At 33.1% G+C, this 13774-nt stretch overlaps 1 protein-coding gene across 3 annotated transcripts; it reads right to left on the bottom strand.

Annotated features, from left to right (window-relative positions):
- Positions 1-758: 758 nt before the first annotated feature.
- Positions 759-8541, bottom strand: LOC104212462 (2-alkenal reductase (NADP(+)-dependent)-like). 3 transcript variants are annotated; one of them, XM_009761730.2, is made up of 5 exons: positions 8302-8541; positions 5629-5806; positions 5313-5440; positions 2511-2593; positions 759-1185 (listed from the first exon to the last, which is right to left on the bottom strand). In XM_009761730.2, exons 1-5 carry the CDS (start codon positions 8539-8541, stop codon positions 807-809), a joined length of 1008 nt encoding a protein of 335 aa, XP_009760032.1. In that variant the 3' UTR covers positions 759-806. The 3 variants fall into 3 exon arrangements, with proteins under 3 accessions (XP_009760032.1, XP_009760033.1, XP_070021463.1); XM_009761731.2 differs by having other exon boundaries at positions 5313-5484; positions 5634-5806; XM_070165362.1 differs by lacking the exon at positions 8302-8541 and adding an exon at positions 5924-5977.
- Between the last annotated feature and the right edge of the window lie 5233 nt (positions 8542-13774).

Below are 13774 nucleotides of genomic sequence, written 5' to 3'. Positions count from 1 at the left end.
TCCAAAAACTCATAAATATTCCAGAAAATAATTTTCTTTAAAAAATTCATTTCTCGGGCTTGAGACCTCAGAATTCGATTCCGGGCATACGCCCAAGTCCCATATTTTCCTACGGACGCTCCGAGACCGTCAAATCATGGGTCCGGGTCCGTTTACACAAAATGTTGACCGAAGTCAACTTAAATTCATTTTAAAGTCAAAACTCATCATTTTTCACAGATTTCCACATATTGGTTTTTCGGCTACACGCCCCCGACTGCGTACGCAAATCGAGGTGGTGCAGAAAGAGGTTTTTAAGGCCTCGGAATACAGAATTTATTTTTAAAACAAGTGATGACCTTTTGCGTCATCATAAAGACTAATCGAAGTTGGTCGATTTGTTGGAAATAAATTTCATAATACGCACTACCGGTCGAATATTTGAAAAAAATGATTTTTTGCATTTTGGTGCAATTCGGTCTGTTTCATAAAAAAAATTAAAATATATTTTCAAAAAATTAATCAAAAGCATCCGGTATTGTTAGTCGGTTTTTTCATGCCGAAAAAATGTATTTTTTGGCAGCGTCTTTTCATATTTTAACCACATAAAAGAACATAAGCTTCTCGTCTTATATTACGGACGCTCCGCTATTTTAACACAAGAATAATTTATTCTTATCACGATGATCTTATTCTAGTACAAACACTCCCTAATATTGATATAAATGCTTTAACTGATTAAAGTTCAGTCAAGCTACGACAAACAAAGCCAAAACTAACTCATTGGAGGCATAGAAAAATGCAAATTAAATAAACAATGAGGAAGATCACTCGTGAGCAACTTTAATCACTTGTTTTCCAATGTTGTGGCCACTAAATATCCCCACAAGTGCAGCAGGGCCATTGTCGAGACCTTCAGCTAAGTCTTCAATGTAATCCATTTTCCCTTCTCTAATAAGAGGTAATACAGTTTCTAAAAACTTTGAGTATTGAAGTAAGTAGTCAAAGTAAAGGAATCCTTCAACTCGGACGCGCTTATAGATAATTTCCATCAAATTTTTAATCCCTTCATGATTTTCTTGATTGTATTGGGAGATCATTCCACACACAGCAATCCGACCAAAATTTCTCGTATTTAGAAGCACAACATCCAACATCTTTCCCCCAATATTTTCAAAGTAGATATCAATCCCTTCAGGAAAGTATCTGTGATAATTAATAATACAGAAAGGGGTCAAAACTGTTCTTGCACTATATGAAATAGAACAATTTTACTATGCATTAAAAGTTGTTATCAAAATCGCCCATGCCGTGACTAAAATAGGTCATTTATGCCCTTAGACTAACAGACTTATTTTTGTTAAACTCCAATCATATTCTTAATCCGATTTAAAATGCTACATGTCCTAATCACCCTCCCCCTCCGCCTTCCTTTTCTTAGTAGACCCCTTACCCGCCCTTACTTTTATACCCCACCCGACTCGTTATTTTTATTTTTATTTTTTCTCCTCTTTCATTTTTTTCTCTTTCTTCTCCTTCTCTTTTTAACCTCCATTAAAGAACTTCATCATAGCTCCACAAAGAGCCCAAAAATTTATTTTATTGGTTCTATTGATAGCTAAAGCAAATTAGGAATTTATTATCCAAAATCCAATATATCTACTCTACTTAAAATGAAAATTTAAAGAGTCAAACAAATTTGTTCTCTTGCTTTTAGGTGAAAAGTCAATCAAATATTAAGAACCAACTTGACCTGCAATTGCTAGTTTTTTTAGCAAAAAAAGTAAAGATCTAAAGGAAAAATATAGTTTTGTAAGCAAATCCCTTGACTTCATTTAATGGGCTTAGTAGCTTCGTTTCAAGATTCCCTAATTTGAGAAAATTGGAACAACAAGAAATTTTTATTTTCTTTAGACAAAATAGAATAAGAAAAGAAAAATTAATTATCCTCTATCTTCTTTGTTCTCATTTATTGTTTCAGTCCTTTTCATTAATTCAATTAAAGAGCAAGGTTGATTATTCCAATAATCAGTTGTGTAGTGAGCTTAATTTATTTGTCTTAGTTTTACTTATATTCCTGTTCAATCACAGTAATTCAATTTGGTGAAAGAAGGTCTTCAATGAAGGTTGAAGAGAGAGGAAGAAGAAAGAGAATGAAAATAAAAGAAGAGAAATAAGAAATAAAAATAAAAAAATAAAATAAGGGGCTGGGTGGGGTATAAAAGTAAGGGGGTAGGGGGGCCGGTAAAAAAAGGGGGCGGAGGGTGATTAGGATATTTTAAACACGATGAAGAAAAAAATTGGGATTTAAAAAGTGTAAAAATGAGTGAGCTACTTTGGTCCTGACAGGGTAGATTTGATACCAAATTTTAATGGAGGGTAAAATTATTTTATTTCGTATAGTATAAAAGCAGTTCTGATCCTTTTCGGTTGATAATAAAAAGAAATATCAAAATATAGACTTGACTAATTAATTATTCAGTATTAACGTTACAAGCTAATACAATAAAATTTTAGTACGTCATATTTACCGTTTCAATGCAGCATCTAGATCATGCTCTTCTTTGTAATTGAAAGCATTATCATATCCAAACTTGTGCTTTAATAGATCAACCTTGTCAAGAAACATATAAACAAAATGAATCCAGATGAACACATAAGACTATGTACATTTTTTTTGTGGTAAAGCAAAAATAAAGTGATTGCATAAGGGTTCATCTTCTTTGATAATGTTACCAAGAATAAGACATTCAAGGGTTAATTTCGATCATCCAATTTTTACTTTATTGTACAAGAATCATAACACTTACTTTTCAAATGCAAACTAACTCAATTGTACCTATTTATCATATAAAATAAAAAATGCTCGAAAATGCTGAATCCATTCGCAGAAACACAAGTAGGCTTCCACACTTCATAGAAGAGTTCGTTATTTAAATGGTCACTTATAATCACGGACGTCTCAACAAAACTCGTGACCTAAAGTCAAATTTTATTAAGGGGCTTTTTCTTTCTTTTATCTATAGTGTAGTTATCTTACAAAATATAATATTAATATTTACGTTGGTTTTTTTTCTTCGTTCTTTATGTCTATATTGTAGTAATCTTATAAAATATAATATAATATTTATATTGGTAAGAAAATTCACGTTAATAAGATGTTAGAACGTATTTAAAATGCATACCTTAGATCTTACTGTAAAAAATATTATTTATCAATCCGAAGATTTGAGTATCTTCATTCAAATTTCTAGAAGATTTGTATTGTTAAAAATTAGACAGTTCTTTTTTGCTTTTATAAGGATTTTTTTATTTTTTATTTATATAAACTTCAATACTGTCTAAGCGAAAATAAGATAAAAAATTCATAACTAAAAATATTTTTGGGCCCCTAAAACTTTACTAGCCTCCCCCTTGAGCCGCCCCTACTAATTATTCGAAATTATTTAGTGAAATTATATTTCTTTTATTTGTAACGAAAAAGTCAATTAACTACGCCTATAATATATGGAAGATCATTCAACCATATTTCTCAAACTTTCGGTAGTCAAATACCTATTTTACCCGATTATCAACTGCTATTTTTTCTACTTTTTCAATATTATATTTTTTTTCTCTTTTTACTATAGTATGGACTTACCTATAGAACAAATAAATTTTATTTATAAAGTAAAAAAGGTAAAAAATAATTTGCTAGCATATATAATATTGGAATATCGGAAGCAGCATCTCTACTCCTCCGGAATAGGGGTAAGATCTACGTACACATTACCCTCCCCAGAATCTACTTATGAAATTTCACTGGGTTGTTGTTATTGTTGTTGTACTTTATAAATACGATTTATTTGTTCTATACGTAAGTTCATAATAAAGATTAAAAAGAGAAAAAATATCATAATATTTTAAAAATAAATAACGATAAAACTTGACAATTTAAAGGGTAAAATAAGTATTTATTCATCGAAAAGCTTGAGAAATCTAGTTGAGCGACCAACTAAGTGTTATAAGCATGATTTAAGTGACTTTCCTATTAAAAAAAGACTTTACTAAATAATTGCGGATAAATAAGTTACCATATGAGTTATGGATTCTCTTATATAATATCCATGTTGCACCACTTCTTTCTAGAAAAATTAAAAGCGCATTTTTCAATTCACACAAAATACCACAATAATATGATGGTGAAATATGTCGAGTATTAAGTGCGGTGTCTAAATTTTATGAGGGCATTTGCATCTATACTTGCTTTTTGTGTTACGTTTTAACTTGTGTCAGCTTTGTAAAAAAAATTGGAAGCGTACCCGTTTTTTCGCATAACTTCAGCATACGAGGCTGAAGTAGCAAATGCAATCACACAAAACTTCAGCATTCTAGTAGCCGGGCCTGAAGTTCAGCTCTAGAGCTGAAGTTTTTATTTTGTAACTGACGAACTTCAGCTCTAGAACTGAAGTTTTTGTTTTGTAACTCGCGAACTACAGCTTTAGAGCTGAAGTTTTTGTTTTTGTAACTGGCGAAGAAGTTTTTGTTTTGTAACTGACGAACTTCAGCTCTAGAACTGAAGTTTTTGTTTGTAACTGGCGAAGTTTTTGTTTTTGTAATTGGTGAACTTCTAGAGCTGAAGTTCTAAGCTTTGCTCTTCCAATATATGATATCAAAAGATCAATTGGACATTTTTAAGGGAAATGTCGTCCTGGTTGCAAACAGTTTCAGAAAAAAAGGCCGAAAACTTGAACCTCTTTAGTCTCAGCAAATTACAGCCAATGAAATATGACCTCTTTCTATTTGTTGCTTCTCCAGGACTTCAGTACAGAAAGGAAATTCAGTTACATTTGAATCTTTGTTCAAACTTTCAAGGAAGACATTTAACTACATCTGTTCACTTGTGAAAGAAGAGATGATGGCAAAACAACGAACTAAACTGATCTCAGCGGCAAATTTCTGGTACTTTTGTACAGAGATGTATTAGTGGTTTTAACTATAGTCAATTTTATACATAGCCGTAACAGATTTCTTGCAGAAAAGGGAGAAGGAGAAGTTTGAGAAAGAAGAGGCGGATATAACTTTGAGGAGTAGAAGGATGAGGAAAAAGGAGGCTGAAGTTATTTAAAAAGTGGGTACAAGTTAAAAATTTAAAAAACAAATGGGTATAGGTTAAATGGTGGCGACCAAATAGGCCGCCCCATGCAATTTTTACAATTTTATGTACTGATAGTGTGAAAAATATTTAAACCGCCAAGCATATAGAGTTAACTTATTTGTTCGTCGCAAAAATCAATTTTATGAATTTGGTGCTATAAAATAAAAGCTAGATAAAATAATAAAAAATGGCTTACTTTTTCAATACTCCCAGCACACGCAACAACATAGCAACCCATCAATTTAGCAAATTGACCAACAAGCTGCCCAACTGACCCCGATGCCGCCGATACAAATACTTTCTCTCCTTTCTTTGCTTTAGCAACTTCATGAAATCCAGCATATGCCGTTAAACCAGTCATCCCCAATTAAGGTACACAAAATTCAAACTTTCAGAATTCATTATTTCAAAATCTTGGATTCTCAGCTAAGCAATTCTGGCAGATGAAGAGAGAATTTCACAAACTATTAATATAAAAAATATTCCTTCAATAACAAAAGTTGAAACTTTACCAAGGATTCCTGTATAGTAGGAAAGAGGTATATCAGTATGTTCAATTTTGAAAAGAGCATTAGTAGGTTCTATGAAAGTGTATTCTTCCCAGCCAGTTGTTCCCCATACTAGGTCACCCTTCTTCAAGTTTGTATCCCTTGAGTCAATCACTTTAGCTACTCCAAATCCTGTAATTGGCTGTTTCCAGAAAAACTTGTTCACAAAATTTTTTATATAACAGAATAAACAAACATATTGCAAATTTTTCAGTACAAAGAAATTCTACGGCTTCAAGCCATGGAATCAAGTACTGACGCTTGCATCAAGGTAGACTGCATACATCACACCTCCTTGGAGTGCGGCCTTCCCCCGACCCTGTATAAACATTGGATGCTTTGTGAGCCGGGCTGCCCTTCCATGCATGCACATGCACGTTAAATATTTATTGGTTTTCCTTTAACTTGTGTATATCAAAGGGCCACTACCATCACTGATGATAGGCTATAATTATGTACTTTAATCACTTATTACACTCTAATTTACTGCACTTTAATTGAGTTTGAGCTTTAATTGCTAGTGTTTTGCAGTAACTGTGTGTTTTATGCCTTGTAGGAGTGATTCCGAGCTATGTAAATATTATGGAATGAATTCAAGTGATTTGGAGCTTTGAAGCATGAGTAAAAGCTCAAGGAATTAAGTCGGGATCGTGTTCGGGGGTCAACGGATGATAGTTAAAGCGAACGAAGAATCGAGTAGGCATATTGCGCACTGTCTAGTAAAATGCACATAACCTTTTGCTCAGAACTCCATTTGTGCTCCACAATATATAGTTGGAAAGCTATAACTCAAAGGGATACAACTTTCATGTTTTACGTTTTTCCAAATTCCAAACGAATCAGGGTGAAAAGTGTGCGTTAATAGCGCGGACGCGCTCAGGCCACGCTAGTCAGGCAGAATCAAAGTGGATATGCACGGTCTAAGCGCGGCCACTCACGTCCTGTCCGGAAAATGTGTCCTTTTTCGCGTAGGAGAAGGTGTAATTGTTTGGGCCCAACCCTACTTGGTATATATACATGGAAAAACGGTATTTTGAAGACCTTTGACATACTTTTGACATAATTTAGACCTAAGGAGGCTAAGGAGACCGAGGATTCTACCTAAGGAGGCAAGAACACATTAGGAGCAAGGCGGAGAATTCTTCTACAAGTTTCTCACTTCCTTCTTCCTATTTTTCATTGTTGGTTATGACTTTTAATATTGTAGTTTTACATACTATTATGAATAGCTAATTTGTTATCTAAGGTTTTGATGGAACCTTTTGTAGGATAAATTCTTGTTATGTTTTTATATAATTGAGCCGTAGTGTTTTCTCTATTTGTTCAACTATATTATTCTTATGGTTGATTGAAGGGCCCTCAATTAGCTGTGCCTATTTAGTATGTATTACTCGGGAGAGAGTGCATATTTAGGTAGTTGTTGAACAACATCACTCCCGAGATATGTGAGGAATCAATAACCAAGGGTTTAAAGATGGGATTAGGGATAACGAAATCTTGGGTGCGATCTAAGTGAGTTGTAATTAAAGCCAGCTAGCGTAACTCGGGAGAGTATGTCTAATAAATTGTCGTAATTACTCGGGAGAGAATTACAACACACAGACGCTCATGATCGGTAGAGAATACTTAGGCGAAATTATAGAAGACATAGTGGGAAAGATTCCGACAATTAGGAAAATCATAACTCTAGACCTCCTTAATCTTTTCTCCAACCTGTAGTATCTTTAGTGTTAATTTATTATTTTAATTTGTTAGTTAGCTAGTTAAACACAAGAATCTTAATATCTATAAGTTAAGAATTGTTCAAGCTTGTATTCTTGGTGATAGTGAACAACTGTAGCTAAGCCTTAGTTTTCTGTGGGATTCGACTCCGGACTTGTAAATCAGATTATATTTGCAACGACCACTTTATTCTTTTTATAAAACATAATTGAGCGTGATCAATCACCATCCGCCAATAAATATTGATGGCAAAATCAACAGTCGTACAAAAATATGCATGCATGATATAACCCTTTTAAATAGATTAAGTTTTGCATGACCACCTTATTTAAAAACTTCCGTTGTTAGAGAAAACACGTTTTTGATTATATTAATATAATGTTTCGCATATCCGCTCGTGTGTGGTTCTGATTATTCACGTGAAAATATTTTTTGGTTCTTGAATGATAATGATTCTATTTGATCCCAAGAACTTTTATCTACTCATATATCATGTTAAACTATGTAACCACACCCCCATTTAAAAGCTTACATGAGGTGGTCACACGGTTCAAAGGATAAATTGTAGAGTAATAATAAATTAAACTTGAGTTCGTGTGAACTCCTTGGAGGTCTTTTATGTACTCTCTCAGCCATTTTATGTCGTATTCTCTTCTTATTAATCTATTTCAAAATAAGTGACATATTTTTATATTTGAAAATAATTTAATTTTAAACTTTCTATTTTTCCTCGATGACATACATGCATACTTTTATAGTAATAGAAATTCATGACATGTTTAAGATCACATATTTTAGAAGTCTTTCATTTCTTTTAAACTCCGTACCCTGTCAAACACATAAATAGTACTCCTACTAAAGAATTAAAATTAAACAAGCACACAAAAATAGAGGGAAATGTGAATATATACATACAGAACCAGGGGAGTAAGAACTGAAGAAGCCATCAATCTCAGATTTATTCATGCGGTTACGCATGTAAGGATCACAAGACAAGCAGAGATTCTTAACAACAACTCCCTTTGTTCCTTCTGGGACTCTCAAACTTATTGTTTTCTCTGTAGTTATACACATATCTGATTCTAGGGAATCTCTCACGTAATCTTTAAATAACACCTGCTTGTTCTTAATCTCTACAACTCTCTCAGCTGCCATTTTCAGTTAAATTACCACCAAAACTTACAATATTTTCTGTGTTTATGGTTATGGCTATGGCTATGGCTATTTATATGCATTACACAGCAAAATTATAAAGAGCAGGTGTAATATGCCAAAGTTAAATTGATTCTTGGGCCCGACTTTGTCGAACAAATCTGATTAAACAATTTCCTCCTCAATATAAAATGGAAAAATAGAAGAGGATGTAATCCAAAATGATTCGTAGTCTTAAAAAAGTACTACATACATTAGAAAACTAAGTTTGAGGGTGTATTTAGAGGCTTATCTTAGCTTTGTAACTTATGGATTGACCGGACTTAATAGATTTTGTCCAAACTTTGTATACATATTAAGAAATTCATTATATATATATATATATATATACATATATATATATATATATATATAAAATATTCATTTATGAACCGATTATAATTACTACATCTATTAACCTAAAAATATTATAAAATTCATAAATTTCAAATCCTAGATATGTCTATTAGGAGCGAGGGCTAAAACTTTTTGTATATCCTTAATTAGCTTGCATTTAAGAATGTCTGCTGCCTTTAGGGTCCCCACACACGTCATGTCTAAGGTGGGCCTAGGCTGGGCCCGGACCTAAATGGGATAAACGGGTTGGGCCAAACGGTCCCGGGCCAAATGGTCTCGGGCTTTGGCAGGCCGGGCTTTGGCGGTCCCGGGCAAACAGTTTGGATGGGTGGAATCGGCCTTTGTGGGCCTAAGCCCACATGGTCCCGGGGCTAAATGGGCCGGCCCACGGGCCTAAGTGTTCCGGGCTATTTTTTTTTAATTTTCTTTTTATCTAAGGCAATTTCTTGTAAACTATATATATATATATATATATATATATATATAGTATTTATAGTATGTATATATATAGTATGTATATATATTGCCTTATATAATATATAGCTTATACATTGCTATTTATATATATATATATATATATATATATAGTTTATATGTATTAGATATATAATATATATACTATATCAAATTTAAACACAAAATAAATTACAAAGAAATATTCAAAGGAATATCTTATAATTTTTATTATTACGACATTAATAAAAAATGGCATATCTTTCTTAGTCATCCTTCCCCCAATGGAATGAGCACAACAAGGTACTAATACCACCATTAAAAGGAAAAAAAACTAAGGAAGATGTGCCAAAATACAAGTTACATATTAGTCTATGTATTATCTCTAACAAATCTCATAAATCCTTCAAGGTCCGGAAGAATTTATATATATATATATATAGTTTACATGTATTAGATATATAATATATCAAATTTAAACACAAAATAAATTACAAAGAAATATTCAAGGGAATGTCTTATAATTTTTATTATTACGACATTAACAAAAAATGGCAATATCTTTCTTAGTCTTCTCCCCCCAATGAAATGAGCACAACAAGGTACTAATACCACCATTAAAAGGAAAAAAACTAAGGAAGATGTGCCAAAATACAAGTTACATATTAGTCTATGTATTATCTCTAACAAATCTTATAATCCTTCAAGGTCCGGAGGAATTTTCGTTGGTGGTGGTGGAAAAGAAGCTTGTTCATCATCGCTTTCGGGTGAAGCAGCATCCTGCGCAAGTTCCGCTAGCATTTCTTCATAAGCTTCGTCTATCTCCGGTTGTGATTCTGCAAGTCCAAAATTTCTTCTTTCCGAATGGATCCAATATCTGAAGAGTACTGATTTTTCCAAGATCTCCCTCATAGACGCTCTATGGTCACCTATTTGAAGTCTCGCTTGACTGAAAGCGCTCTCTGATGCCACTGTTGAAGCTTGAACACTTTAAAATATCTCGAGTCATCCTTGAAAGAACCGGATAGTATTTTTGTTTGTCCTTCCATCATTCCAAATCATCGAAGGAGCTGCGGGGATTCTCTGATTCAAGTCCCTGCGACAAATAAACTTGAAGCTCATTTAGTTGTGAACTATCACCAATATTATCACCTTGAGAACCCCTGAACTCCGTCCAAGAACTAAGGGCTTTTAGGCCCGAAGTTCTTTTAGATGATTGTGAACTAGACGAAGTAGGAGTTGGAACATTTGGTCTAGCATGATCTAAGTCAAGTTGATAAGCATTATAAATTGTTTGAGCATTTATTTTAATTGAGGCTTTTGCATCTCCAAGTGTGGCAAATTTCTCAGCTAAAAGTGATAAAACGTTATAAATTTTTGTGTACCAAAAGTGAGGACCTCCTAATTTTATTGTAGGATTTAACATGGCATCAACACCAAAAATAGGGGGGATAGGGAAAAAATATTTTTTAAACTTAGCTTTCATAGAATCAATAGCATGTTGATAAATTATCCCAACCTCTGAAAATTGAGTAAATAAATCTGCAAGTGCTGCAATATAAACTAAACAGTTAGAAATAGTAGGATAATATTGTCCAGATAATTCATTTGTAGCAACATGAAATTGTTCTAAAAAGTCTACAAGCATTTTAACATTAGTCAAATCTTGATTTGTAAGGTGCTCATCATCATCATCATCACCACCATCAACACGAGCATTATACGTTGTGTTTATTGGGTTTCTATATTCATATGCAACAACTAAACTTTCATATATGTGATTCTATCTAGTCTGGACAAGATTTAGGAACCTTTCTTTCTCTAAGGCCAAATTCATCACATTTTTTAAAATATTCTCTAAGTCTACTTCTACGGGTTAAATAAAAAAACTAATTAAGAGCCATTTTAACATTTTCAATTTCTACATTTAAAATTTTCATACCATCACCGACGATTAAATGGTAAATATGACAAATACATCTAACATGAAAAATATTACTAAATGCCGGATTTAGTGTAATTGTAAGCAAGCCTATAGCATTAGTGTTACTAGAAGCATTATCCATTGAAACCGACATTATTTTATCTCTAATGCAAAAACATCTATAAATATCTGCAACTGTGTTAGCAATAAACCTGTGTGGCGTGAATTAATTATTCTATAAGCAATAATGCACTTTTGCATTATTCAGTCCTCATCTATCCAATGACTTGTAACGGTTAGATAATCACAGTCATTACCATTTCTACCAATATCAGTAGTAATAGCAATGCGTCAATCTATATGAGTAAATAAATAGCGCAAATATTGTTCATATTCATGTTTATATTTATAAATATCGCTCTTCACGGTTGCGCGAGACCATCCTTTATAAGTAGGATTAAAAACTCTTCTAATATAATGCACAAAATGAGAGTTAGAAGGAAAACTATAGGTTAAGCACATAACATTAACCATTTTTGCCAATTCTTCACGATCTTTATTTGGATCATAATATAAAATGTCACCGGTAACAATGTTAATTCCCAGTTGAACTAGATTTGACCCTGTACTAGGGTTAACTGTAGTATCTACACTTGTCCCCTCTTGCGCAGCTTTCATTTGTAAATATCTAGCTTTATCTCTAGGGTGTTTCTTTATGTGTCTAGTCAAAGTACCCGTACCACTACGGTCTCCAGTATATTTATGAACCATCAAAGACCCACAAGTTTTACACTTAGCCTTATTTTGTTCTCTTAGTTGAGTAAAAAAGTGCCAAATAAGAGATGTTTTGGTCCGTTTAGAAGGTTGTTTATTAAAAGTAGGGGTTAATACAGGAGGGTCAGGCAGGGCATTATTTGGATTATTATCAGTTGTATTATTAACAGGACTAGTAGGTATATCATCTAAATCCGGTTGTGTTTCATCTAAATCATCATTTTTCTCATCATTTTCAAAGATAGTTTGATTAGGATAAAGAGCATTCATAACTTCATCATTTAATTGTTGACCTGGTGCAACATCATGGCAAAATTGACTATCGAAAAATTGAAAACAAGGGTTATCACTATCAAGAATAATAGGTGGAGGAGGACGGGTAACAGGTCTAGGTCGGGGAGCCGGGGGAAGAGTAGCAGTTTGGCGACTAGATTCACCAATTTTAGATTTTTCCTTATCCTTACCACCAAATAGTTTTTTCAAAGAAAAGTCCATAGTAATTATAATTATACTAACTAAAACAAACAAAACTATAATATTAAAACTTAAGAGTTAGAACGAGTTTACCAAATTGACGAACAACTTCTTGAAAATTGAATATCGTTGAAGACTTGAATACTTCAATTCACCAACTTCACAATTTTTCACGAAATTGCAATAATAAAGTAAGCAATTATAGAATAAAATTAGAGAGAGATTGATGAATTTGTGAGTAAAAATGAAAGAATGAGGGGGTATTTATAGTTGAGAATAGGGAAAAAATGTAATTATAAAAAGTTTGGGGTTAAAACAAAGTTTGAGGGCCAAATGACTATTTTTGAAAATGTCAAACGGCTAAAATTGCAGGCCAACGGCTACTTTTTAAATTTCAGACCGTTGGCCTTTTTTTTTTAATTTTTTTTTAAAAAATAGTCGTTGGGCCCGGTTAAACCGGCTCAGGCCCGCCTGCCGGTCCCGGGCTATTTGGTGAGGACCACCCAATGTAGGCTTTTAGGATCGGTAAGGACCGACCCATTTGAACCGGCCCGTTTGGCCCGTTTGCAAGCGGTCCCGGGCTGGGCCCGACCCACAATACGGCCTTAGTCATGTCTTTGAAGACTCGAGAAATCTTAGTAGGCGTTTGGACATAAGAATTGTAAATTTTCAAAATAGGGAGAAATTTTTTTAAGTGAAAAAGTTATTTAAAATTTAGAGTTGTGTTTGGACATGAATATAATTTTTGGTTGTTTTTGAAGTTTTGTGAGTGATTTGAGTGAAATTTTTGGAAAACAGATTTTTGGAGTTTTTCAAATTTTCGAAAATTTCCAAAATGCATCTTAGAGTGAAAATTAGAAATTTTGTGAACAAAAGCCGATTTCGGAAAAAAATGAATTTTTTTAAAAAAAAAAAAAAAAATTCTTATATCCAAACGGGCTCTTAAGAATACAGAATATGGAACGGACTGACACCAGTGTCATGTCATACACCTCTATTTGAAGATTACGCTATTGCTTAAAGTTATGAGACAACAAAAGAGCAAATTTATGTCTGTCCGGCAAACTCTAGGATTTAAATTAAATAGGTTCAATCTTATACTAAATTTATGGTTAAAATTATACATTCAAATCTAATATTTATTTGGATTTTAATAGATTCTTATATATACTTATATTTCATATTGAAAACTCTCAGTTCAAATTAACCCATAAC

Source organism: Nicotiana sylvestris, chromosome 12 (genome assembly GCF_000393655.2).
Source record: "Nicotiana sylvestris chromosome 12, ASM39365v2, whole genome shotgun sequence".
Taxonomy (NCBI): domain Eukaryota; kingdom Viridiplantae; phylum Streptophyta; class Magnoliopsida; order Solanales; family Solanaceae; genus Nicotiana; species Nicotiana sylvestris.
The sequence above is the reverse complement of the archived record's forward strand: the minus strand, read 5'-3'. Positions and strand labels throughout refer to the sequence as shown.

Bases quoted from the DNA above. Each gene is read 5' to 3' on its own strand.
- LOC104212462 (XM_009761731.2), bottom strand. From the start codon at position 8,541: ATGGCAGCTGAGAGAGTTGTAGAGATTAAGAACAAGCAGGTGTTATTT. The intron at 5,807-8,301 runs GTATGTATATAT...TTCTGGAAACAG, and splicing joins GTTCTTACTCCCCTGGTTCT to CCAATTACAGGATTTGGAGT. The intron at 2,594-5,312 runs GTAAGCCATTTT...TTTCTTGACAAG, and splicing joins GTGCTGGGAGTATTGAAAAA to GTTGATCTATTAAAGCACAA.